This window comes from Apteryx mantelli, chromosome 3, assembly GCF_036417845.1.
Source record: "Apteryx mantelli isolate bAptMan1 chromosome 3, bAptMan1.hap1, whole genome shotgun sequence".
NCBI lineage: Eukaryota > Metazoa > Chordata > Aves > Apterygiformes > Apterygidae > Apteryx > Apteryx mantelli.
The window spans coordinates 73301638-73325586 of NC_089980.1; the positions used below are offsets into that span (position 1 = coordinate 73301638).

The following is a 23949-nucleotide window of genomic DNA, read 5'->3' on the forward strand; positions in this document are numbered from 1 at the left end:
GGAAGTGTCTGTGTTTCAGTTTGTGCCCATTGCCTCGCGTCCTGTCGCTCGGCACCACTGAAAAGAGTCTGGCCCCATCCTCTCGACACCCTCCCTTCAGATACTTATACACATTGATAAGATCTCCTCTCAGCCTTCTCTTCTCCAAGCTAAACAGGCCAAGCTCTCTCAGCCTTTCCTCATAAGAGAGATGCTCCAGTCCCCTAATCATCTTTGTGGCCCTTCGCTGCACTTGCTCCAGTAGTGCCACATCCCTCTTGTACTGGGGAGCCCAGAACTGGACGCAGTACTCCAGATGTGGCCTCACCAGGGCTGAGTAGAGGGGGAGAATCACTTCCCTCGACCTGCTGGCAACACTCTTTCTGATGCACCCCAGGATACCATTGGCCTTCTTGGCCACAAGGGCACATTGCTGCCTCATACTTAACATCATCTTTGAAAGGTCATGGAGAACAGGAGAGGTGCCTGAAGACCGGAAGAAAGCCAGTGTCACCCCAGTCTTCAAAAAGGGCAAGAAGGAGGACCCAGGGAACTACAGGCCAGTCAGCCTCACCTGCATTCCTGGAAAGGTGATGGAGCAACTCATCCTGGAGGCCATCTCCAAGCATGTGGAGGACAAGAAAGTGATCAGGAGTAGTCAGCATGGCTTCACCAAGGGGAAATCATGCCTGACCAATCTGATAGCCTTCTATGATGGAATGACTGGCTGGGTAGATGAGGGGAGAGCAGTGGATGTTGTCTACCTTGACTTCAGCAAGGCTTTTGACACTGTCTCCCATAACATCCTCATAGACAAGTTCAGGAAGTGTGGGCTGGATGAGTGGACAGTGAAGTGGATTGAGAACTGGCTGAATGGCAGAGCTCAGAGAGTTGTGATCAGTGGCACAGAGTCTAGTTGGAGGCCTGTAGCTAGCGGTGTCCCCCAGGGGTCAGTACTGGGTCCAGTCTTGTTCAACTTCTTCATCAATGACCTGGATGAAGACACAGAGTGCACCCTCAGCAAGTTTGCTGAGGACGCAAAACTGGGAGGAGTGGCCGATACACCAGAGGGCTGTGCTGCCATTCAGAGAGACCTGGACAGGCTGGAGAGGTGGGCAGAGAGGAACCTCATGAAATTCAACAAAGGGAAGTGCAGGGTCCTGCACCTGGGGAGGAATAACCCCATGCACCAGGACAGGTTGGGGGTTGACCTGCTGGAAAGCAGCTCTGCCGAGAAGGACCTGGGAGTGCTGGTGGACACCAAGTTAAGCATGAGGCAGCAATGTGCCCTTGTGGCCAAGAAGGCCAATGGGATCCTGGGGTGCATCAGGAAGAGTGTTGCCAGCAGGTCGAGGGAGGTGATTCTCCCCCTCTACTCAGCCCTGGTGAGGCCACATTCTAGAGTACTGTGTCCAGTTCTGGGTTCCCCAGTACAAGAGGGATGTGGCACTACTGGAGCAAGTCCAGCGAAGGGCTACAAAGATGATTAGGGGATTGGAGCATCTCTCTTATGAGGAAAGACTGAGAGAGCTGGGCCTGTTTAGCCTGGAGAAGAGAAGGCTGAGAGGAGATCTTATCAATGTGTACAAATATCTGAAGGGAGGGTGTCGAGAGGATGGGACCAGACTCTTTTCAGTGGTGCCCAGTGACAGGACGCGAGGCAACGGGCACAAACTGAACCACAGGAAGTTCTGTCTGAATATGAGAAAAAACTTTTTTGCTGTGCGGGTGACAGAGCACTGGAACAGGTTGCCCAGAGAGGTTGTGAAGTCTCCTTCCCTGGAGATACTCAAAACCCGCCTGGATGCAATCCTGTGCAATGTGCTCTAGGTGACCCTGCTTGAGCAGGGGGGGTTGGACTAGATGATCTCCAGAGGTCCCTTCCAACCTCAGCGATTCTGTGATTCTGTGATTCTTGTGCCTTCAGCTGGAAGTCATAAACTCTCGAATGACCATTGTTTAAGTACGCACACAAATGTTACACAAATCACTGCCAGCGTAGCAGCTATGGCTTCATTACTCAACAGGAGCTGTTGGAGGCCACTTAGAAATATCAGATAAGGGAATCATGATTCCCTAGAGGGGATGCAAACTGTAACACTTCTGCCTGGATTCAGGTTTAAATCACAGTCTCAATCTTCCTTACCTCTCTTTTCCTTCCCTCCTCCCAACACTACAACAGCTCAGTATTTCATCCTGCTTTACAGCCATGACATCCATTAAATATACATAGTTAGCATTAAAAGTACTCTTTAATCTTACAGTGTACCTGCATGCTGCAACTCTGCTTTGGTTCCAGCTTTGTCAGTCACTCGAAGATGCACCCAGGGGTCAGCATTAGGGCCCACTATGAGGTCTAATGCTTGCCCTGCAGAGACAGTTCTGGTAGCAATCAGTATTTGGTTCTACAAAGTAAGGATCTGGTTTGACAGTGGCGGGCCACTGCGACATGATGATTGCTACTTGCCTTTTGAAGGGCTTGATTTTTTTTTTAAGGAAAGCAAGGAGGTTCTTGCCTTGTTGCTCCTATCAATTCACAAAGTGGATGACTGCATTTCATCACTACATTCACTTAAAACAAATGTTATATCCCTTAAAAGTTGCTACTACACAACCCCAAAGAACGTCACAATAAATTGCATCTTTACAATAAATGTTCACTTAGCATTAATATTTACAGGACCAAGGTGTTTATCTTGGACAAACACTATAGTTGCGCTCTGTATGAGAAAGATGGCTTTATACTTCATAGCAAGTTCAAACACTAAATAACTGACAGAAAAGAAGTGGTCTAATCTTGGTTTGCTTCATCTGCAGCTTCTTTCAACCAAGCTCTAGGAAGTGGGTCAAGATAGCTTATTACTATGCAAATTACAGCCAAATTTTCATTCATACTTTTTATTAAAAAATTTAAGAAAAAACTTCTCTGAGCCAGTGTTAACTTTTCTCTTACTCCCTAATTCTCTTCTCCAAATTCCACTATGAATCAAATACACCCCATATCATCAGGATCATTAACCTGAAAAATGCTAGTTATTATTTATCATATTATCCCCTTTGACACTTTTCCTAAATATTCATAGCTGTAGAAATATTACTTCCTGCTCTTTCAGCTGTGTTTTTTTGTTTTGTTTTTTTTTTTAAGAAAGGCAGAAATACAATGCCAGCAATACAATGCCTGTAGATACAAAAGGGGAGTTTGTGACACCCATTTACCTCTGAAAGAGGACATGCTTTGCTTTCCAAGCTGTTGAAGAATCCTGTGGGAAGCAGGGGTGCTTGCTGCAGTGGTGTGGGGACAGGGTGAGCACATGCAAAAACAACTGCACGAGTTGCACCCTGGGGTCCCAGTCAGGTTTCGACACAGGCTACAGCTGCCCTGCAGGTGCTCAACTTCCAAAGGATGTGAATCTCTTTCCCTGCATGAGATAGTTCTGGTCTTACCTTGTGATCGCAAGTCACCAGTATCACTAATTCTTGGCAGACATGGAAAAAAGTATTTGAGGCTGTACTAGGCCAAATAGTTCTTAGAAGATATAGGAAAGCATTAGCGCCACTGTTCAAAGCTCCAATAATATTTCATCTGTGTTGTGTACAGTAATGATAAAAACAGATTTAATCTAAAACAACTGCAGAAGGACTCCAGGGTAACGGTGTCTGTCTTGCCAGGAGAGACTAAAAGTTTTGTTTGTTTAGCCTAGCAGAACTATCACTGCTTTTCTACACAGCAAGTTTGTTTAATGAGCCTGTAAGTAAATGGAGCTCTTCTGGCAATATCACTTTCACCTTATGAAATTATCTTTTTGTATCACTTCAGCGTTTTCTTGTTGCATTGCCTGATGAGCAGCCAATGCCATACAATAGCTTGTTTCTTTAAAATCCCAGGACATATTCCATGTCACTTGGAAACACATCCAGAAGTCTGCATGGAAACCATAGTGCTAACAGCGAAAAGTTACTGTACAGAAAAGGATAAAGGCTTAATTATTGGTTAAAGCATGAAAAAAGCCTGGCCTCATTTTGTGAGGAGTACCTCATATTCTAGTTCTCCAAAGTTCTCTTTGCATTTCACAACATTACAGGTGTGCATCCAGCAGCAGACTGGGAGTTGTATGTAATTTTGTCAGTATGCAAAAGCTCTAACGAATCTCACAAAGGAAGGCGATGAAGTCATTAAAAGAACAAGACTATCCAGAAGAAGAGCCTGGGATCCTACCGGTTAACCATTGAGATCTGCCTGGTAGATGAGGCAGGGAATATCAGTATTTAAGGCTGAATTTGTAGCCAGAGCACACCAGTATATCATTCTATTCCCTGTTCCAGCGTGCAGACTTGGAGCTACGTGTATTCAGAAAGGAGCTGGAGCTAACGGTATGCAGTACTCCTCTGTCTTGTGGATGAAGAAGCTGCCTCTCCAACTTGGCATCTTTTATTCCCTGGCCACATGCCTACTTTGGACAGATAAAAAGCTTCACCCTGAAGTAGAAGGATAAAGATTTTACTCTTTGTAGAGTAAGTATACACAGTATGGAATCTGAATGTATTATCTAAAAGCTGCATGTAAAATAAATCTAGTACCAAAGGCATATTTTGATGGACCAATGTTAGAATTTTGCATCTAAAAAATAGCCAGGGATTTTTTTCCTCTGGCTGTGAACACAAAGATACTAATTTATACCAGATTACTTCTAACATAGGAATGACTGCTATTGCCAGGGATTTTGTTTAACAGCTCTTGTTTTATTGCTCAAACACTCCATGGCCAGTTTGTGTTTGCTCGCTGGCAGCCTGATTTATGAACCTTTGGTCAGTCAACAACTCACTGAAAAAAGTATGTTGCTATGTGGGCAGAAAAGCTATAAGCAGAAGCGCACACACTTTATTATATGGTTCTTCCCCCTCCTACCCTTGAAATAACTGAAAGGAGAAAACTTTCATTAATGTAAGGGAACTTTGCTGCAAAATAAAGAAAATGAAATTTGTTTATATTGGATTTATTGAACAGTAACTGCATTTATCCAATTTTGGATTTTTCACAATACTTAATCCAATTATGTGGACTGCTAGCATGTATGATAATTCTAATTTTGTGACATTTTACAATTATTCAAAGTAGTGGAAAAAGTCAAGTCTGCAAACATTCAGACCATGCAAGAATTCATATCTTAACATAGCTGAACAGATAGCAACTTCTCTAAATAAAACACATCATGTATTTAAAATGTCTTACTTTTATTAATAATAAATTAATAAAAACTGAATGGCATCACTGGTCAACAAAACACACTGAAGATAGTGCGCAGATTGTCTACATATCGATCAGAAAGGTAACACTGCTACCTTGATCAAAATTGGAGAAATACTAGTGAACTTATATACATACATCACTTTAGACATATGAAGAACACCAAGCAGAAGAAATGTACTTCCATGTTTCCCCCATTTTTCATATTAAATAAGGCAATAATATAAAGCATAGCATCACAGCAACATAATTAAATCTCTAGGTACTGAGTCCTGACACAATGCCATGCTCAAAGAGGAATGCGTAAAAATAAACACCTGAATTTACACTTTGATTCTTTGTTGTGTAAAATAAAACTCTAGATTCCACTGGTAGGAGAAACAGAAGTAAAGTTCCTGGGAGAATCCAAATCAAGAAAGCTGGGCTTTCAGCCTGTGGCACTATTTGGAATATCTTGAGCATCTGCTAAATGCAGTTTTTGTCTGGAGCAAACCATTACGGAATAAAACTTTCACATATCGGTAAGGGACAAACAAGATAGCAATGTTACAGAAAACTATGCTACACTTAGGTATATACCAGCGTAGATAAACAGTTCTGTTGCAGGACTAAGTCCCATGCTAGTTCTTAACTAGTAAATCAATCTTCCTCAATGAGATTTAAGCATTACAAACCTCCAGAGTAAGCTGGCAATTCAAGGAGGATGCCAGAGGATTTGTATCATTATTATATGATATCATTATCACATTCCACTTGCATTCTTTATGAGATCTAGCCTTAAACAGCTTTTCACAGACACAGAGGATGTATATCCTAGCGCAGTATCCTATGTCCCAAACTAGAGTCCCACCCACTAGACTGTCCTTCCTCAATGAGTAGGAAGCTTGTAAAATCAGAAATAGCTAGACTATAGTACAGACAGTGTATCACCTGTTGACTGTATTCATAGGTCATCAAAAGCACAATATAGAAGATAAATACCATAGTCAGCTTTGTCTTCTGGACGGGCTAAGAGCACACGTGTTCAGTTACCAAAGCTCAGTTGAAATAATTGACTCAATCATAGTCTGACCCTAGAAATAAAAAGTTAGGTTACCACAGCATTCACAGCAAAGCCAGTAATAAACAGCTACGCATATTTTTAGAAAAACTAAATGGTAATAGGAGTCATTTATCAGTGGGACAGAACACTTCTGAATACTACAGAAGGAATATTGCTATGTATGTCTGCTTCAGAGTTTCTCAGCAAAATATATGTAAAAAAAAAAATCTGCTTCTGATGGGCTTTGCCATCCACTGTCAACATGTTGTCTAAAATGTTGTACCAGCTAAATAAATTGCCATATGAAAAACAGCCTGTAATTAAAAGTGTTAAGATCCAGCCATTTATATGTTGGAAAAACTTAAAGTCCATGACATATTACAGTACTAATTAAAAAGAAGGGATATTATTGAAGAGATTTAACTCCTATGAAGACACAGTTACTGGGGAAGTATACTATAATTCAACTATAGCTAATAATTATGTGAAATAGACATTTAAGAAAAAGGATACATAGATGAATTCAGTTCTTCCAGCTGCAATATAAATGTAGAAAGTATCAGAAATGGTATTTCAGTTAGTCAAATAAATGCAACAATTGTGCTAACATGCTGAAATAAATATATTAAAATGGTGAAATAAAAATTAATGATTATTGGCTTAAGTGGAAATGTTTATTACAAAAAGCAAAGCAAACTTGCACTGAATTCTACACCAACAGAGCTAAGTACCAAATTAAATTTAAATCTAGGTATCTCAGGAAATTTAAAGAAATTTTAACAATTTTGTTGTTTACAGAAATAATACACTAATGAAACAAGAAACTGAAAGTCTAGAATAGGTAGACCGAAATTTCCTTGTGATGCGTGGTCTCCCCTACATGTAGGGCTGATAAGCCTACATCCTCACATAGTTTATTGTTACACTGCTCTAATCACCAAAACTAGAAGCAACCTATAAAGAAAGAAAACAACAAGGTGCTGTATTTTCTCAAAACCAATATGAAGCAACTAAGGCTTATGGCTTGGTTCATTACAGACCTATGTTTTCCTCAACTGTAAGTTTCACAGCATGTAGGTTGAATCATTACCCATCCAATAGAGTGTTTTATTCCTGAGCCTAGTTCTGTGGACAAAGTTCCATGTCTTCTGCCTTCCCTATACTTACATCTGATAGCAGCCTATCCAAATTGGAGTCACTGGCTAGTTTTCTTTTATCTTCAGGGAGTTCTTCCAGCTCCCCGTAGAGCTCCAAGTTGAGGCGAGCAAGCTTCTCCTGCATGCTCCGCACATGTTCCATCTGCTCTATGGAACACTCATTTCCTAAAAGGCACAAACAAACAAACAAAAGAAAAGCTCTAGAGAAAGAAACCTGAAGGAGCAAATGAAGGTGTGAAGTCATAACCCAACATGACAAAAAAAAAAACCATCTTACAACTCAAACTGACATCAGAGAAGACAAATTTAAACATCGGATTTACTTTCCACACAATTTCATCCTGTTTTACAACTGAAGTTGCTGTCCTCCCATCTGATACTATACTGTGCTGAATTTATGATAACCACCAATTGTACTACACTGATTTTTAGAGTATACGGTTGCTGGCTATGGTCTGAAATTGTCTCCTATTAGAAAGGTCCTGTATTTTTAAATATAAATGTGATCATAAGAAATCTTCTTCCTACTTTTGATTATTCCTGGGGTTTTCTCTCTTGTAACTGATGTGTTCTATAACAGACACCTTTCAGCTTCTCTTGTACAATCAATCTGGAGGTAATGTGACATGCTGACCTATCACTAAGCTTGCAAAAGTATATACGCATCTTCTTACAGAGTACAGAAACAATGAAGCAGAAAAGTCTCCCATAGTTTTTTTTAAAACCTCCATCTACTGTTAGAATAGTAGAATATATGGTTCTGAGGTGCAAGGAGTCACTCACGTTGGTAAAAAGCAACTTGATTTGGATTCTATAAAAGTCATTGCTGAGATTTTATAGACTCTCAGCAATGACTTACAGGTAGTGTACTAGGGTTAATATGCTGCAAAATCAGGTGCTAAATGAGATAAAATAATTTCTTATTACATTTATACTATATATAATAAGTGTTTTTAAACTCAGTATCTTAAATCTATAAGCCAAGGTACTGTCCTAGGTGTGCCATGTTGGTTGGAAGGCATAAAGAAATTGCATTTGACCCAGCTCACACTGAAGCTAAGCTCACGGTTAACAGGATGACCATTCAAAAATGCAGTAAGATCTATTAAGTTATGTTTAACTTAATTTCATACAGCAGAGACCAATGTTACAAACTGCCAATCTGTTCATACAGCACATTTGTTTGCAAAAATTATCATCATATAGCTATAAAAACAATTATTATATAAAGACAATCTATGTATTTACCAAATGCTTGAAGTTTGCCGGAGTGGAAGTCATTCAGGAGACTCAGAAGTCCCCTTTCCATTTCTTGGACATCTGATACATCTGTGAGGAAAGAATGCTGGATTGGTGCCGCCTGGGCCCCTTTTGCTTCCCCTCCTGGAGGTTTGGCTTTTTCTTTTATTACTCTAAAGAAATTAAATGATTAAACAAAACAAAAAATTACTTCCTGTTTTTCCTTCTACTGAAAATTTAAAATGTAGGACGACTCTACAACTGGGCTTTAAAAATGAAATGGAAATTATAGATATTTTAGTTACTACTTTGAAATTAAAAAATGGATCACAAGTTTGTCTTAACAATAAAGAATAATATCACTATCTTGACAATGTGATATTGCAAAATGAAGGATTCCAACTATCTGCCTTCCTGTCAGTAGAGGCTCTGAGGAGAGCCACCTTAATAATCTAACAGGGACCATTACCCAGCAAAGACTAAGGGGGCATGAGGACCTGACATATACAAAAATCAACCAAAAAGCATGTGAAACTCACTTCAGTCCTGAGAGAAAAACCCTCACCGCTCATACACTCCAGTTGTCACATACCACTCTACTCTGGAACCTGTGTGGAAAACCATTCATTATAACCTATATGAGAAGATGGCCTTGCCTTCAGATAAATTTTCTCACCTTCAAACAACCTCCAAATTCTGCTAAACTCACCATCAAAAGCAAACTCCCTGTACACTAACACATACCAAATAGAACTAGTCTGTGCCTGAACAAATGTTAAACTAGATTAAAAAAATCTCTACAACTCCCTACAGAAATAAAACCATCAAAATTTCTAGATCCTAGAGACATTTTCTCAAAATGTATTTAAGTTTACTCAGTGCACCATGTGCCAATGGAAACTATGTGTATGAAACTGAATAATCATTATAAACCCAAGGGAACATGCAATCAATATAGAAACAAAACACACAATTACCAGCAAGAATTACTATACTCCATCTCTATAGGCCATCCAGAGATGGACTGTCAGGCTGCATTCTAACCTAATACCAGATGCTGGTAAAAGGGCATTCTTCATCCCTAATTTGCCCATTCATGTGTGCACATAACCTTCTTCTCACATTGAAATGGGCAATTCTGCAGCCTCCCAGTGAGTCAGTTCAGAATCTGATTCAGTGAAGAACACTTTTTTTTTTTGGTAACAAAATTACTCTTGCAACAGATCAGGTAACTGAACCACCTCATCTTGAAGCAAAAAGACTGGCAGATCCAATGTAAAGAAAGTGGCAACAACGCAATAAGGAACAGGAGGAGGCGCACAGTACTTTCATCCTGCCAATACTGGATCCTTCAAACAGCCTGTCGGTGCTCAAGGGGACAGTTCAGTGTTTAATCTTCAGCTACTACTTACAGGTCAATAAACTCAGCTGGCTCTCTCCAGCTAACATTTCACATTCAAATCCCTCTTCGTTCATTTATCTGCTGTTTCTGCCACAGCCAAGAAATATAGCTTCCCACATGCAAGAAAATTAATATCCTCAAACTGAAATACATGCATCATTAATAACATGCAAACTACTTCAAAGTGTTACTTTCTGAAGAGCTGAACGCCTCTCTCTGCATATGAGTATGTCCCGGAAGCTACTGCTGCCCTCAGTGATCGTTCCCCAAACGAAAACCAGCCAGAAATTCCTTTTCTGGCTCATCCTATTCAATTCATGTCCTTCATTTTCTGTCCTACTTGTCAGTTCTAACCTTGCAGTCATGTTGTAATACATTTGTTCCTCAGAGCTGTACATCTAGGGCTCTGCTACCTCCCATTTTACAATGACCAGATTTGTCATGTTTGATCACACAGTCTTGTCTTTCACCAGTCACATCAGGCAATCATCTGTCCAGCTAAATCTTTATCAGTATGAGTGCACATTATGTAACATTTTATAAAGCTTACAAGACGAGTATGTGTATGTCGAGCACCTTTTATTTCTACTGAGTAACTATTATACTGCATTAAAGAAAACTGAGTTGTTAAAAAAGACAAGTCATCAAGTATTTTCACAAATCTGAATTTCTTTCTTTTCATTCTGTCTGACCCAATCACTTAGGCTGCTGGATCCAATAGTCTGTCCTGCATTGGCAGGTTTTTGACTCTAACGTTGAGCTTGTAAGATGCTCTCAAGCTTACCGTTTTAACTTTGGTTTTTGTACTGTAGGCTGCGGTGCAGGATTTGAAAAGGCTGTACTTTTACTGACGGGCACTGAGTTTTTCTTGGAGTTAGCAACCTGAACAGGGTGAGCAGTGGATGATTTGGGGCTCCTCCTCTTGATTTTCCTTTCTTCCATTTCTTCTTATTCCTCATTTACTGCATCTAGACTAACTTCTTGTCCTCTGAAAGGAAGAAAAACAGTTACAAAACATCCAGTAAACCTCACATTTATAATAAAAGCAAGGGGAAAACAGGCCACTGCACAGAGAGAAATTTTCTTCAAAGATCAGCAGTCAGTCATTTCTTCAAACAAGAGAATCCAGTTTTGGGGAGAAGCTGCCCAGGCCTGTCTGATCAGCAAAAGAGGCAGGAATTAAAATTTTCTGCATTGGCTTCAGCCTACAGGTACCTACAGAATTATATCAAGCTTTGTGTCTCATGGATTATTACTAGAAAACACTGTGACTCTTCAAGTATAGGAGAATCAAAATACTAAGAAATGACGGTGGCATGTGGCTGCTGTTTTACTCATCTTTGCCAAACCACCTCCTGGGGGGGGGGGGGGGGGAAGCATAATCTATCTGAGATGGTACTACTCAAAAATCACCTGGCTTGGGGGAACGCCTCCTTTGACAACCAAAATCAAATTGAGAATAAACAGGAAATTTCAGACACACCAGTATAAACCCCTTGGAATTATTACTGACCCACCGAAGCCAGCTCATTCCAGCTTCCCCACCACTGCAGACTCCGGACCCACAAATGCCACAAGTCGGAGCAACGACTCTTGTATTTTAATGAAAAAAAAAACTATATTACATCACTCTTTTAATAACACGGTCACTTGTGACCCTGGGCGCCACGGTTCGCACGCTGCCTTTCCCTCAGTCCCAACCGCTGGCACCGCCAGGATCCCAAAGCAGCGGTCAGGAAGAGGTTGCAGGTCCCGCCTCCAACCGGCAGCCCCCAGCTTGTGAGGCAGCCGAGAGGGGCGCTCCCGCCCGTCCTCCTCACCAACGGCCGCCGAAGCGCAGAGCCCCGCCCCCGCCGCTCGCTACCTGTGGGGAGGCCCCGCCCCCGGAGCCCCGCGCGTACCCCCGGCCTCGCCGTCCCTCGCTCCTTCCCCCACGGCAGCGGCAGGGCTCAACCCGGCGCGCTGCTCACATGACCGCGAGGAGGGGCGGAGCTGCCCGGCCGGCTCTGCGCTATGCATTGTGGGAGCCCCGTTCCCTCCCTGCCGCAGCGCTTCTGTGGCGGGCAAAACAACCACCATTCCCAGAATCCCCGCGGCAAGAAGCGGGCGGACCGGAAAGAGCGCGTGAGAAAGGCGCAGGCGCGGGGGGGGGGGGTGCCTCATGCGCATGCGTGAAGAGACGTGCCCCTCTCCACCGCCCGCTGCAAGGGCGGGACCTGTAGGGGCGGGGCTCGCGGGGGCGGGGCCGTGAGGGGGCGAAGTAGCCGTTAACAGCTGCTTACAGTGAACCCGCAGGGGGCGGGGAGCTGTCCCACGGGAGCGTGGCTCCCCGCAGAGCAGGGAAGGCGGCAGCATCCTTCAGTGCGCTGAGAAATAGCCGGGGTGGTACCAATTCCTGTTGACACAGCTGCTTTCAACATGAGCAGCTGTTTCTGGCTTCATGTCTACATATGGCATTGCATTAATAGCGATTATAATAAAAGTGTGCCAATACTGTCGATACAAAAGCTTTGGGTACGGCACACTCAGTGTGCTACAACTTGAAGCTGTCAATGTCCGTCCTTTCCTGTGCCAGCTGCCTCGCCAGCCTCCCTGGCCTGGCACCGGGGCTGCAGCTCCAGGCACTCCCCGGCTGTCCCTGAGGAGACTGACTTCCTAAACCCTCGCAGCCGGCTTTAGCCCACCGGTGCAGAAGCCATGTGCTGCGTGCACGATGGGCAGCTGTGGGCTGCGTGGCTGTCCGCAGCCTGAGGGCCCTCCGGTTAGCAGTCTGCAAAAGCTTTTTCAGGCTCATGATGGGGCTGTGAAATGTGGGGAAAGCCAGAATCAAAACAGCAAAGAAATTCTGTAACTTTTTAGATGTCTAAAATGAAAGGTTAGAAAATGCATCGTATCTCCTTGGCAGTAGAGCATTCCATATCACATATGACTTCTGGGGGGGCCTGTCTTTGTCACCCACAGAGATACAGAAGCTCAAACATGAACATTTTTGTAGGTTTGAAGGTTTAGTTTGATGCCGGATTGATGCTTGTCAATGACAGTCTCTGTACTCCAGATGGCAGCATCAGTTCACACTCTTGATGTCTTTATACCTTGGATATTTTTTACCTTTCTCATTGCTAAACAGAGTAAAAACTTCTTTAAAAATAGCTATTTGTATAACAATTATTTTCTTAATGCTATCATAGTAATTATATTTCCAGTATTTGTAATTGCTTGCTTTCTTGTTTAGTAGAGTTTGACAGAGTGACAAAGGTATCTACAAGTTACTCTCTGATTTAATTACAAATATAGGCCCCAAATGATAAAAGAATTTGCAGACGGTCCAGTTAACTCTGTACCAATGTACTTGGAGGATTACTAATGGAAGTTTCAGGTGGTAACCTAGAAAATCATGTTCCAGAGAATATTCTGCATTCTGTTTTTATTTACGGGTATGACTTTTTCTTGTCATTTCAGAAAGAAACACGAATAATTCTATGTTAGCCTAAAAAAAAACCATGGTGTTTTTTAATCTAAAAATAGTTTCCCAACTTCCCTAATCTCTTTAAAGCTTAAAATCATATCTTTGAAGAAAGTCATGGGATTCCATTACTGATGACCTGGCATCCTTGAGACCAGTGATAGGGAAAATGTGAACCAAAGATATAAAGTCAAATTGAAAACAAAAAGAAATTAGTTGTAGAACGTGATGTTAGTAAAAGCAAGCTTTTGGTCAAAATTACTTTTTACAGAATTGATTTTAAGACATTCTTTTGCTTCCATCTGTTCAGGCTTTCCAAACGCAATTTTTTTGTTCTGATCTATTTAAAAGACATTGCCAGCTTTAGATCTTGAATATTTAATAGTTTCTTTTATATCATATATATTAGTATTGCTTTTGTGAAAGCATTTTGCCCCAAATCTTCTTTATTTCTTAATATTTGTTCTCAATATGTATGGAACAAAATTAGTATAAATCTTTAACTGTGACTCATCTTTCCAGCTTAGAGGTGGCTCCAGTTCCTCACTCCTTTCCTAGAATCCTTGCTCATTACAAAACCGCTGAGCAATTTCCTTGGTGCTGAACTGAATAGCTTTCTTAGAACTGTAAAAGAGTCAGCCTGCAAGTTGAGGAAGTATTTCTAGAGAAGATGGTGGGTTAACCTAGTGATAGCTAGAATCTAATATTCTTAAAGAAAAAAAAAGACAAACTATATTAGAAATGTAAGCTCAGTAGAAGAAGGGAGACATGAAGAGCATACATGAAATTTAAGTATATGCTTAGTCCTTGATACTGTGTTGCCTACCTTTATGCAGGGGTCAGAGAGCAATAGGTTGGGTTTCACTGGTCAGCTTTAGAGCCCTGAGAAGGCATGACACAGAATCACAGAATCACAGGGGCTGGAAGGCACCTCTGAAGATCATCTAGTCCAACACCCCTGCTCACAGCAGGGTCACCTGGAGCAGGTTGCTCGGGACCATGTCCAGATAGGTTTTAAATATCTCCAAGGATGGAGACTCCACAACCTCTCTGGGCAACCTTGTCCAGTGTTTGACCACCCTCACAGTAAAAAAAGCTTTTTCTTACCTTTAAATGGAATTTCTCATATTTCAGTTTGTGTCTGTTGTCTCTTGCCCTGTCACTGCATGCCACTGAGAAGGGTCTGGCTCCATCTTTCTTTGCCCCATCAGGTATTTATACACATTGATAAGACCCCTATCCCCGAGCCTTCTCTTCTCCAGGGTAAACAGTCCCAGCTCTCTCAGCCTCTCCTCATATGAGAGGTGCTCCAGTCCATTAATCATCTCTATGTCTCTTTGCTGGACTTGCTGCAGTGTGTCCATGTCTTTCTTGTACTGGGGAGCCCAGAACTGGACACAGCACTCATATACTAAGTACATATGCTGAGTAAAGGGGAATAATCACCTCCCTCAACCTGCTGGCAACTCTCTTCCTAATGCAGCCCAAGAGGCTGTTGGCCTTCTTTGCCATAAGAGCACATTGGTGGCTTATGCTCAGCTTGTTATCTGCCAGGACCTCTGAGTCCTTTTGTGCAAAGCTGCTTTCCAGTCCATACTGGTGCATGGGGTTATTCCTCCCCAGGTGCAGGACTTTGCATTTCCCTTTGTTGAATTTCATGAGATTCCCATAGGTCCATTTCTCCAGCCTGTTGAGGTCACTCTGAATGGCAGCACAACCATCTGCTGTATCACCCAGTTTTGTATCATCTGCAAACTTGCTGAGGGTGCATTCAGTCCCATCATCCAGGGCATTCACGAAGATGTTAAACAGTATTGGCCCAGTATAGATCATTGGGCTGCATGACTAGTAACTGGCCTCCAGAGGGATTTTGTGTCTGTGATCACAACCCTCTGAGCCTGACAGTTCAGCCTGTTTTCAGTCCACCTCACTGTCTGCTTATCTAGTCCATACTTCATCAGTTTGACAATCAGGATGTTATGGGAGACTGTGTTGAAAGCCTTGCTAAAGTCAAGATAAACAATACCACCTACTCTTCCCTTGTCCAACATGCTAGTCATTTCATTGCAGAAGGCTATCAAGTTGGTCAAGCATAATTTCCCCTTTGTAAATCTATGCTGACAATCAATTTCTTGTCCTTCATATATATGGACATGGCTTCCAGAATTATTTGCTCCATCATCTTCACAGGGGTTGAGGTGAGGCTGACTGGTCTATAGTTCCCCAGATCCTCCTTCTTGCTCTTCTTGAAGATAGGAGTGACATTTGCTTCCTTGCACTCCTCAAGAATCTCCCTCCATCACCATGGCCTTTCAAAGATAATTGAGAGTGGCCTCACAATGATATGGGCCAGCTCCCTTAGTGCTCACAGGGGCATCCCACCAGGTCCCATGGACTTGGGTAAGTCCAGCTGTTTAAATGCTCCCTAAACCGTTCCTCTTCCACTGAGGGTAAACCTTCCTTGCTCCAGACTTTCCCATTGGTCTCAGGGCCTGGGATACCTTAAGGCTGATCTTATCAGTAAAGACCAAGGCAAAGAGGGCACTGAGTACCTTGGCCTTCTCCTTGTCCTTTGTCACCAAGTCACTATTCCCATTCAGCAGTGGGCCCACATTTTCCCTACTCTTCCTTTTTCTGCTGATAGACTTGTAGAAGCCCTTCTTGTTGCCCTTCATGTCTCTTGCCAGATTCAGCTCCTGGTGAGCTTTGGCTTTCCTAATCCCCACCCCTGCCTGCTTGCACAGTATCTCTATGTCCTTCCTGGGTCACTTCTCCCTGCTTCCACCTCTGGTACACTTCCTTTTTATGTCTGAATTTATTCAGAAGCTCTTTGTTCATCCATGCAGGCCTTTTGCCAGCTTTGCTTGATTTCCTGCATGTGGGGATGGATAGTTCCTGAATTCAGAGGAGGTGATCCTTGAAAATCAACCAGCTGTCCTGGACCCCTCTTCTCTCCAGGATGGTATCCCATGGGATTCTTCCAAGCAGGTCCCTGAGCAGGCCAAAGTCTGCTCTCCTGAAGTCCAGGGTTGCGATCCTGTTTTTTGCTTTCTTCCCTCTCATGAGGAGGAGAGCTGCCAAGGCTGCCAAGGCTGGAGGAGGAGGGCTGCCCCCAACCTTCACCTCCCTGACCAGTTCTTCTTTGTTTGTAAGTACGAGGTCCAGCAGAGCATCTCCCCTCATCAGCTCCTTGACCCCCTGTGCCAGGAAGTTGTTGTCAATGCACTCCAGAAACCTCCTAGATTGCTTGTGCCCTGCTGCATTGCCCTGCCAGCAGATATTGGGGTGGTTCAAATCCCCCAGGAGGACCTGGGCCTGCAAACATGAGGCTTCCTCCAGTTGTCTGTCCTCATCTACTTCTTCTTCTTAGACATCCACCACATTGTTGCCAGTATTGGACTGCCTACTAATCCTGGCCCATAAACTCTCATCTGGCTCTTCATCCATCCCAAGGCAGAGCTCCATGCAGTCTAGCTGCTCGCACATACAGGGCAATACCCCCTCCTCGCTGCCCGGCCTGTCCCTTCCTAAAGAGCTTGCATCCAGCCATGGCAGCACTGCAGTTGTGTGAGCTATCCCACCACATCCTGTGATCCCAATGAGATTGTAGCCCTGCAACTGCATACAGACCTCTAATTGCTCCTGTTTGTTCCCTTTGCTATGTGCCTCAGTGTACAAGCACTTAGTGTATAGGCACAGACAGGAACCCAGTTATGCTGATTTCCCAGAAAAGGTGAGAGCTCCTGCCATATGCTGTCCTCTTGGCACCTCCTTATGTGCGACCATACACTTTGGTGGGCCCCCTTCTGCCTTGTTTTGTTTTCAGGGTCTCTCTTGTCCACTACAGTGGAGACAACAATTACTGGTCCTGTGAAAATAATGAACATTTTAGACCAGAGCAGAGTATTTGCTGAAACCTTACTTTAAGAGGAGGTAGAATAAACTTCCCTGATTCTGACCAAACTCAGTCTCTTCCCTTCTCTTCCCTTCCTTTTGCTTCCTTTCCTTTTCCTTTCCAAAGAAACTCTGCCAATAATCACTTCTATTTGCAAAGACTCTTCTTTTTTGGTCTTCTTAATTCACAGGATTTATGTTATGATATATATTATGAAATTTAGTCCAAACACACCAGAGTAATACACAGCTGGAAGAGTGTTGTGGGATTATTGTTCATGAAAAGTAGACAGACCTCAGTCTTTGAGATTTGAGGTTCAGAAGATCCTTGGAAGGTAGTAGGGATAAATAACGGTTTTCATTAAACAAGAAAGATCCACTGTTCTGTCACACAACTTCATTCCAGTCATAGATGGTCTCAGGGGGTTTATTGATCCAAGCTCCACATTAAATAAGGAGGACTCTGTTGCTACTTTTAGTTTGAAGTAGCTGTGTCTTCTCTGATCTTGATTCCAATCTTGAGTTAATTAGCAGGAACTTAATTTTCAAGGCAGGCAACATTAGCAGGGAGTGCCTTCCTAGCAGCTATAATTAGTAAGTTCAGGCCCCCCAAAATCTATTTCTTGTTGCTGTCTCTGTTGCAGAGGAACTCAGACAATTGCATTTCTCGTCATTATTTGTCTCTTCTGTGCTCCTTATCTTTGATGACTTTTTTGACTTAAATGCTTTGCAAATCTTTCATTGCTATGGCTGGTAGTTTGTCTGAGTTTTTTTTTTTTCCATCTGACAATAGTTTGTTTCCTCAATATTTGCGATGAGATTTTAGTTTTTACCTAAGAAACATGCTGCTCATAACTGGATGCTTTCTGATGCTTTTCACACCACATGTGAAGGGCAATATAATCTGAGTCATCCAGACTGGAAGTATTGGCCAGTGGCTAGACTGATGTTTGCAAGGGTATGGCTCAACATAAAGCTGTTGTGTGGCTTAACAGGTGTGCAGTGAGGATGTGTCCCTACCTCAGTCTAGACCTTATGTAATGTCAAACAACTGATTTTCCAGTTGTACACTGATCTCTTAATGGATTTTGAATTAGACGCAAGGTGCTAATAGATAGTGCCTCATAAATACTTTTATGGGACGTTTCTTTTGTAAGACTCAAAAGGCCACTTTCAGTCTGAAAATTGCTGCTGTCGAAGATTGCATTTGCAGTGAGTCTCAGATGAAAGACAGGGAACCAACTGTCCACTGAAGATCATTCTGCAGTGAAAGTAATTGCTCAGTAGCAGGATATAGCTTGTGTCTGAAGAGCTGAAGCAGCTCTGATACATCATGAACAGTCTGGTTGCAAGCAATCTGTATCAGAGACTATCACTGATACACTGAAAGCTCACGTGGTAATCTTGGGAGGTTTAAATGCAAGCTTCAAGTGTTGTAGGACAAAAAGGCACACATGAGAGAAAAGGATTTGTAACACTGGAGAAACATTAAACAAAAAGGTGGTGCTGTAAGACTTAAGGGAAAGGCACAGAAACAAAAATGCTTGTTTACTGTCTTTTTGATTCCTTAATACCAAAGGCTTCTGATACCTGGCTTGGCATACCTTACAGGAGAACAAGAGCTAGCAAAATTCACAAAGGCTTTAGGCCAGCCATGAATTCTCAGCCATAGGGCTGCCCAAGTAGAATCCTCATTCACTCATATATATAGGAAGTCTGCAAAAATGGGAAAAAGCAAGTCTTACAGACACATTTTTGTAGGCATTTGGGAAATTTTTATGAAATAAATACTGTTTCTGTAAAGAAAATTCTGAAATGTTTGTGTTCATTCAGCTCTGACCCTTTCCCTCATGCTCCATAAACAAGAAAATGTACCCACCTTGCAGTTTGTATAGTGGTTTTTTCTGTGGTTAATGATGTTCTGTGTGTGCAGAATAAAGCAAAGAGGTTTAACTATTAGCATGGAAGGTGACTAGACTTTGTTTCTACCAAAGCAGTTGAAATATAATATATTGTGGCTTTTTTATATTAATAAATGGAAATTCTTTCCATCACAAATGTAAATATATTTTATCAAATTAATGTTATTTTCATATTCAGAAAACAGTTGGATCCCCCAGTCAACCCTGCTGCAGCTTAGTCTTTCTAATGAGGGATCAAGTAGATTAACTTAGTTACTCATATAAAACAGAATATGAACAGTGTGCAATTTGCCCTGGGATACCTCAGAAGAACCCTACAATGCAAAGCATGCAGGTAATATTTTGCTCCAAGTACATTTGTTATCACTGCAGTACATGATATTAGAATTATTATTAAAATTTTTCTATTACTCACTTTTATATCTGATTTAGCAGAGCCTACAAATACAGATAATTGGAAAGACATCTCTTAGACTTTATTATATGTTTACATAGTGAAAGTAGTTTTATGGTGAATAATTAATTTCTTATAAAAGATAATAATAAGTTAAGAGCAAATAATCAAAGGTAGTGTGGTCCTGATTTGATACTACAAATTCTGCAGATAACTGTTGGCTGGAATCAAATAATGATGTTGTACATTCACTAAGAAAAAAGTATGTTTTGAGTTATCTCCACTTAGATGAGCTTTTGCATAATTTTGTATTGTGGTAATGATTCATAGATAGGAAAATGCTTTTTCTTCCTTTATAAGGCTTTTCTCTGACAACACCAACAAGCATTACATTGGTTTATATTACATTTGTATATACTTGCTGACTGAAGCCCTCCAAGGGTAACAGTGTTTTAATAGGAACAATTTTATTGTTAAAGAAGCAAATTACAAAGTTAATTGAATCTGATTTTATTTACATGTATATCTCATTACAAACTAGAGACTCACCTTTGAAGATGCTTTGAAGAACTTCAAAGAAAAAAAGTCTCTAGTTTGTATTGAGATATACATGCAAATAAAATCAGATGCTTCTTTTTGAAAGGCCTATTCAGTTAACATGAGGTGGCAAGTAGGTTCTAAAGGCTTCCAAGAAAGTGATGAAAGCTTCTTGTTCATGTTTCATCTCAGATGTATTTCATAGGGTAGCACCCTGTACTCATGGAAGCATGAGACTGCTGTAGTATCACCTTCTGAAAAAATGCATAGTATGAGGCATACCTGTTCCTACGAAGTAAAGTGCTTATTTCCTTATTATGACTAGCAGCATAACAAAGTGTGTGTGTATTTATCATCCAGGTAAATGTGCAGGACAATGTAGCAAAGCTGAAATGAGACATAAAGAAAATGAATTCACACTGTTAATAATATGGATCATGTGGAAACACTGGAAAAATGTGGATGTATATATATACACATAATTTGGATATCTGAATTAATATAAGCATATATAAATATTTAGACTTCTATATTGTCATTGATCTATATTATATTCTATATTATTATTGCATCTCTAACATGAATTGTCCCACTGAAGTCAGTACTATTACACATGAGCACGACTAGTTTAAAACCTCCACCAGTAATTTGTGTGTGCCCAGTGCTGGCTTACTGCAAAAAATCAATACTTTGTTAACATTTTCCAAAACATTAACTATGTGACTTGCTTAAAAACTACAAAAATCTTGTGCCAAAATATGCATGTTGAATAAACTATCTCAGGCCAGCAGGATGGTGATTCAGGCAACCACATGGGACTAATGAGGGGAGGAAGGAAGCAGAACAGAAGAGACTTGCAGAATCACTCAGAAAGCAAGATCTTCTAGGTTACATTTAAGCCTGTTTCTGAATAGGATCACTGCTCAGTGTTCCCTCTCAGTTTGCCCCAGTTTCCTACCATACACCTACATCTTTAGCTCCTTGCTACTGTTCTCCTGCAGTTCTGCTGCAGCCTTTCTAACTTCTCGAGATCTCTGTTCTAGTCATGCCTCCTTTCCTTCTCTTTGCCTAAGTGGATCTTCAGTTCTCTCCAGCCATGCTTTGGCTCCTTGCTCTAATCATTGTGTTCTACTGTTGTCCTACTCAGTCCCTAACCAGCTGAGATAATCTCCCTAGGATCTGGGAGATCCCTAGGAATGAAAGCTGAGTCTACTTATGCTGGCATGTTTGATGAATTCCATGATATTGTTAGCAAACTGTAAGAACACAGACTGTAAAAGCAGCTCCATTGGTAAGAGCATATGTCCATGCAGCACAGTGTCCTAACTCCAACTGCAGCCAATAGCAGATGCCTACAGAAAACTATAAGAAGGTGGCAAACATATATGATGCTGTCTCTAATTACTTTTCAGCCTTCAACAAATTTGTGGCTCAGATGTTGTTTCTATGAGCGTAGTAATGCTCAGTGGGTTTAGCCTCTGTGAACTTATCCACTCTCCCTGTGAACTCATGGAAACTTTTAGCATCCACAGTGTTTTTTGGCTGGGAGTTCCACAGCTTAACAACACATCATATGACTAACCACATCTCTTTGTTTGTTGTTAAGATACTGAGAAATCAGAGATTACTGTTATGCTGCAGAAACCCCAAGAATTAGGCCTCCCAACAGGATGCATCTACTCTGTGTCTCTTAGAAGCCAGATGTCAGGGCCCTGAGAGCATTAATAGGCCTGAATGGCCCTGACCAGCTCCACCTGAGACCCTTCCAGCCACTGCCCCCACTTCCATGTGCCCAGGAGCCCATTTCAGCTCAGGCCTGGGCCTTCAGTCCCTGACTGAACTATGCTGTAGGTGTCTCTATCCTCAGCCCTGTCTCCAGTTCCTGGTGGACCCTTTGGACATATATTTTATTTTGCCTCCAGCCCTGTCTCTGGCCCTGTCTCCTGTTGCTCTTGACTTGCTTTCCCTGGACCTAGGTCATTGCTTACCATGTTGGGGGCATGACAGACCCTGTTACTGGCTCCTGGCTCTCCTTGTTGTGCTCAAACCCTGTGGGACATCATCCCATTGATGAGGGTAAGGCCTAAGCTGGGGCTGTCTCCACACTTTGTTTCCCAAGGTCTTCTGGGCATCACCAATTCTTTGAACAGTTCTCCAGAATCTCCCATCTTTCTTTCTGAAGGCACCTGTCTAGATTTACCTGATGAATAGGAAAAAGCCCCTGCCCCCAAACTTGGATAGTGAGCCCTCTTCCTTGAGTTTATAGCATTTTTCTACTTTAAAAGAGGTTATTTTTTGTTGCTGAAGGTAATCAAAAATGGTTCTAAAATATACCAGAAATATGATTGCTGCTGAAACTTTCTTGTCTGTGGCATGCACAAAGGGAAGGAGCAGCAGTTAATTCATATTCTGTGTTTTAAACAGATGAAGATGAAAAGATGCCAGACCTTTTGTGGAGATGTAACTGAACCATTACTACTGGAATTTTCTGGGGTGGGGGGGGAAGAAGAGATCTTTGGGGTTCTTTCCAGCTGTTTCTGCACCTATTAAAATATCCTTGGAAAAAAAGCCTGGAAAGTAACCTTGGGTTTCTGAGTCCTGAAATCTATCTAGTGTCAGCAAGAATCTGTGACATTCACTGGTAATATCTGATTCCTGTTTAGTAGCTTCCCAGTGATGATGCTAGTGTTAATATCAATTCCTTCTTTAACTTAGATGATAGAAGTCTGTGCTGAGGATCTAACAGTTTGATGCTAGCCAATGCTGCAGGCAGGTGCCAATATAGTGCATCTTTTTGGAGGAGGAAGGTGTCATGTCCCGCCTTCAAAAGGGGTGGGGGGGGGAGTGACTCAGATTCGCAGATCTGCTTTGGTGTGGACTAAGGCAAGATAACACTCAAGGTCCTTACATAAGCATCAACTTTAATGGAACGAATATCCTGCAAACATTGGCCCTCTCACAGTTATATCTAAACCAAAGTAGGCTTTGCATTACTTAACAACTTTAAGAGAAGAAGAGAGAAAGAAGTAAAGAGATAGGGAGATCACCAGTTCTGGATCCAGCATCAGACCTGCCAACAGAAATGTTCAGCGTAAAGCACCCATCTGGGGTTTGTGCATGCCTCTATTTATTGCCCCAGTGCCTGGGCTTCCACAACCTTCTCTTGCCCCAGTTCCAGGAGTGGTTGAGACACCAGTCAATCAAGAGAAGTGACACCAGGCCCCTCCCCATGACTTTCTGGGGCTTTCTCCCCTTTCAGGAACCTTCTTTTGGGGTGTTATTTGGGCTCACAGCACAGCCATTCAGGTCGCGTCCCTTACAGAGGGCATTTTATATGCCTGGAAAATTATTTTGAAAGAATAGTATTAATGTGTTCCCTTATTAGTTTGGATTTAAGATTCACATAATCATTGAAATAGTGGCTGGAAAGCACCTCTTGAGGTCATAGGATAATTTAGGTTGGAAGTGACCTCAGGAGGTCCCTAGGTCAAAGCAAGGTCAACTGTGAGCTCAGAGCAGATTGCTCAGGGTTTTATCCAGCCTGGTCTTGAAAATCTCCACGGATGGAAACTGTACAAATGTCCCGTAGTCCAACCTCTTGCTCAGAGCAGGACTATTGGCCACACCAGGTCAAGTGTGGCTTTGTCTGGCCAGGTCTTGAAAAACTTGAAGGGT

General features: G+C 42.1%; 1 protein-coding gene across 7 annotated transcripts; it reads right to left on the bottom strand.

Moving 5' to 3' along the window:
* Positions 1–3237: 3237 nt before the first annotated feature.
* On the bottom strand, positions 3238–12039 carry CCDC28A (coiled-coil domain containing 28A). Of its 7 annotated transcripts, XR_010883744.1 has the most exons (7): positions 11966–12039; positions 10849–11052; positions 8672–8835; positions 7434–7588; positions 6780–6802; positions 6206–6580; positions 3238–3398 (listed from the first exon to the last, which is right to left on the bottom strand). XR_010883744.1 is itself a non-coding variant. In XM_067293660.1 (6 exons), exons 2-6 carry the CDS (start codon positions 11004–11006, stop codon positions 5652–5654), a joined length of 555 nt encoding a protein of 184 aa, XP_067149761.1. In that variant the 5' UTR covers positions 11007–11052; positions 11966–12039; the 3' UTR covers positions 5193–5651. The 7 variants fall into 7 exon arrangements, 6 of the variants coding, with proteins under 6 accessions (XP_067149761.1, XP_067149764.1, XP_067149762.1 ...); XM_067293660.1 differs by lacking the exons at positions 3238–3398; positions 6206–6580 and adding an exon at positions 5193–5706; XM_067293663.1 differs by lacking the exon at positions 3238–3398 and having other exon boundaries at positions 5193–6580.
* Between the last annotated feature and the right edge of the window lie 11910 nt (positions 12040–23949).

What these genes read in the sequence shown, in the direction of transcription:
- CCDC28A (XM_067293660.1), bottom strand. Translation starts at nt 11,006, where the DNA reads ATGGAAGAAAGGAAAATCAAGAGGAGGAGCCCCAAATCATCCACTGCT. An exon ending in TGGATAGGCTGCTATCAGAT is followed by an intron (nt 6,803 to 7,433) that starts GTAAGTATAGGG and finishes TTTATATTGCAG; the next exon opens with CTGGAAGAACTGAATTCATC. An exon ending in GAAGAACTGAATTCATCTAT is followed by an intron (nt 5,707 to 6,779) that starts GTATCCTTTTTC and finishes GGTTTGCTCCAG; the next exon opens with ACAAAAACTGCATTTAGCAG.